Source organism: Triticum aestivum, chromosome 2A (genome assembly GCF_018294505.1).
Source record: "Triticum aestivum cultivar Chinese Spring chromosome 2A, IWGSC CS RefSeq v2.1, whole genome shotgun sequence".
Classification (NCBI taxonomy): domain Eukaryota; kingdom Viridiplantae; phylum Streptophyta; class Magnoliopsida; order Poales; family Poaceae; genus Triticum; species Triticum aestivum.
The window spans coordinates 300,581,643-300,582,756 of NC_057797.1; the positions used below are offsets into that span (position 1 = coordinate 300,581,643).

Sequence of the window (1,114 nt, forward strand, 5' to 3'; positions counted from 1 at the left end):
ATGCTGGTGGTTGAGCGGCGGCGCTGGTTGCGCCAGGTGTTGGAGGTGGCTGGGTCGGACGGCGGCACGGCGCTTGGCGGCCCCGGCGGCAGAAGGCAGTGGAGGTCGGGGGTGGGGCGGGAGGAAGGTGGTGGTGGTGGGGGTGGGGCGGCAGAAGGTCGTGGGGAGTGAGAGGAACCGAGGAAGAAGGCGGCCAGGTGGGGACTTTTTTCTGGTAGATGAAGTTCGGTTAAGGGTGGGAAGTCGTTTTCCTAGTAGTTTTCGCAGTGCGAAGGGTGTTAGCAGAATAAGTTCGGTGTTATTAGAATAAGGTCTTAAAGGGTGTTATTATAATAAACCCACCCTATATATATAGTGATTATTTCTTTCTCTCCATAATAAGCGTTTTAATTTGTGTATTTAGCATTAAAAAAATTTCTGTATTTAACATGACTAACTGTATGACTCCTACTTACTACTACTCCCTGGCTCTCCATTCATTAAACAACCTCACGGGTGAATAAACATATAGTACTAGTATTTATATAGAACAAACAAGCTCAAACTACTTTGGCTTTGAGATATCGACGGTACATTTTGACCACATTGCATCAATGGACTCAGTACTTTGAAGTAACCTATATGTATAAACACATGCACAGTTTACATTCCGGATCGCTAGCTCGAGCTTGAATTGTATTTGCTTACATGTAGTACCACATTTTTTCTTTTGGTTTTCTACTCCATGGTGCAATTCATCGATACAAAATTATACAGTACTATGAGTAGTTAAAAGTTGAGGGCGGGGCTTTGCCCGGGCTGTACGCGCGGTAGTTTTCGCGTAGGCGGTTTGACAGAGAGCCGAGGAGGGGTGAGGGAGTAGCGGATTGAACTTACTGCTGGAAAGGTAGGGCTGTGCGATTTGACGATGCGTTACTTCTGGAAAGACGGGGTCTTCTGATATGACTACTCACTATAGTCATGAATTACTGCGCTACGACCGGGGTGATGCCCCCTTCCGTTCCCCACTCTAATCTGGTGCATGACATGTCGACCCGGATGCTGGCACTCCCACATGTCGGCGAAGTACGTAATAAGGAGCAAAGAATCATGGGGTATATATAGTGTATATACT

The 1,114-nt window shown here is 46.9% G+C and overlaps 1 protein-coding gene across 1 annotated transcript in view; it reads right to left on the reverse strand.

Annotated features, from left to right (window-relative positions):
• Positions 1-701, reverse strand: part of LOC123191658 (extensin) — a 2,954-nt gene extending 2,253 nt beyond the window's left edge. The window contains exons 1-2 of the mRNA XM_044604316.1: positions 688-701; positions 9-313 (exon numbers count right to left, since the gene is read on the reverse strand). Coding sequence (XP_044460251.1) covers positions 9-313; positions 688-701 — 319 coding nt within the window. The remainder of the gene's footprint in view (positions 1-8; positions 314-687) is intronic.
• Positions 702-1,114: the final 413 nt, after the last annotated feature.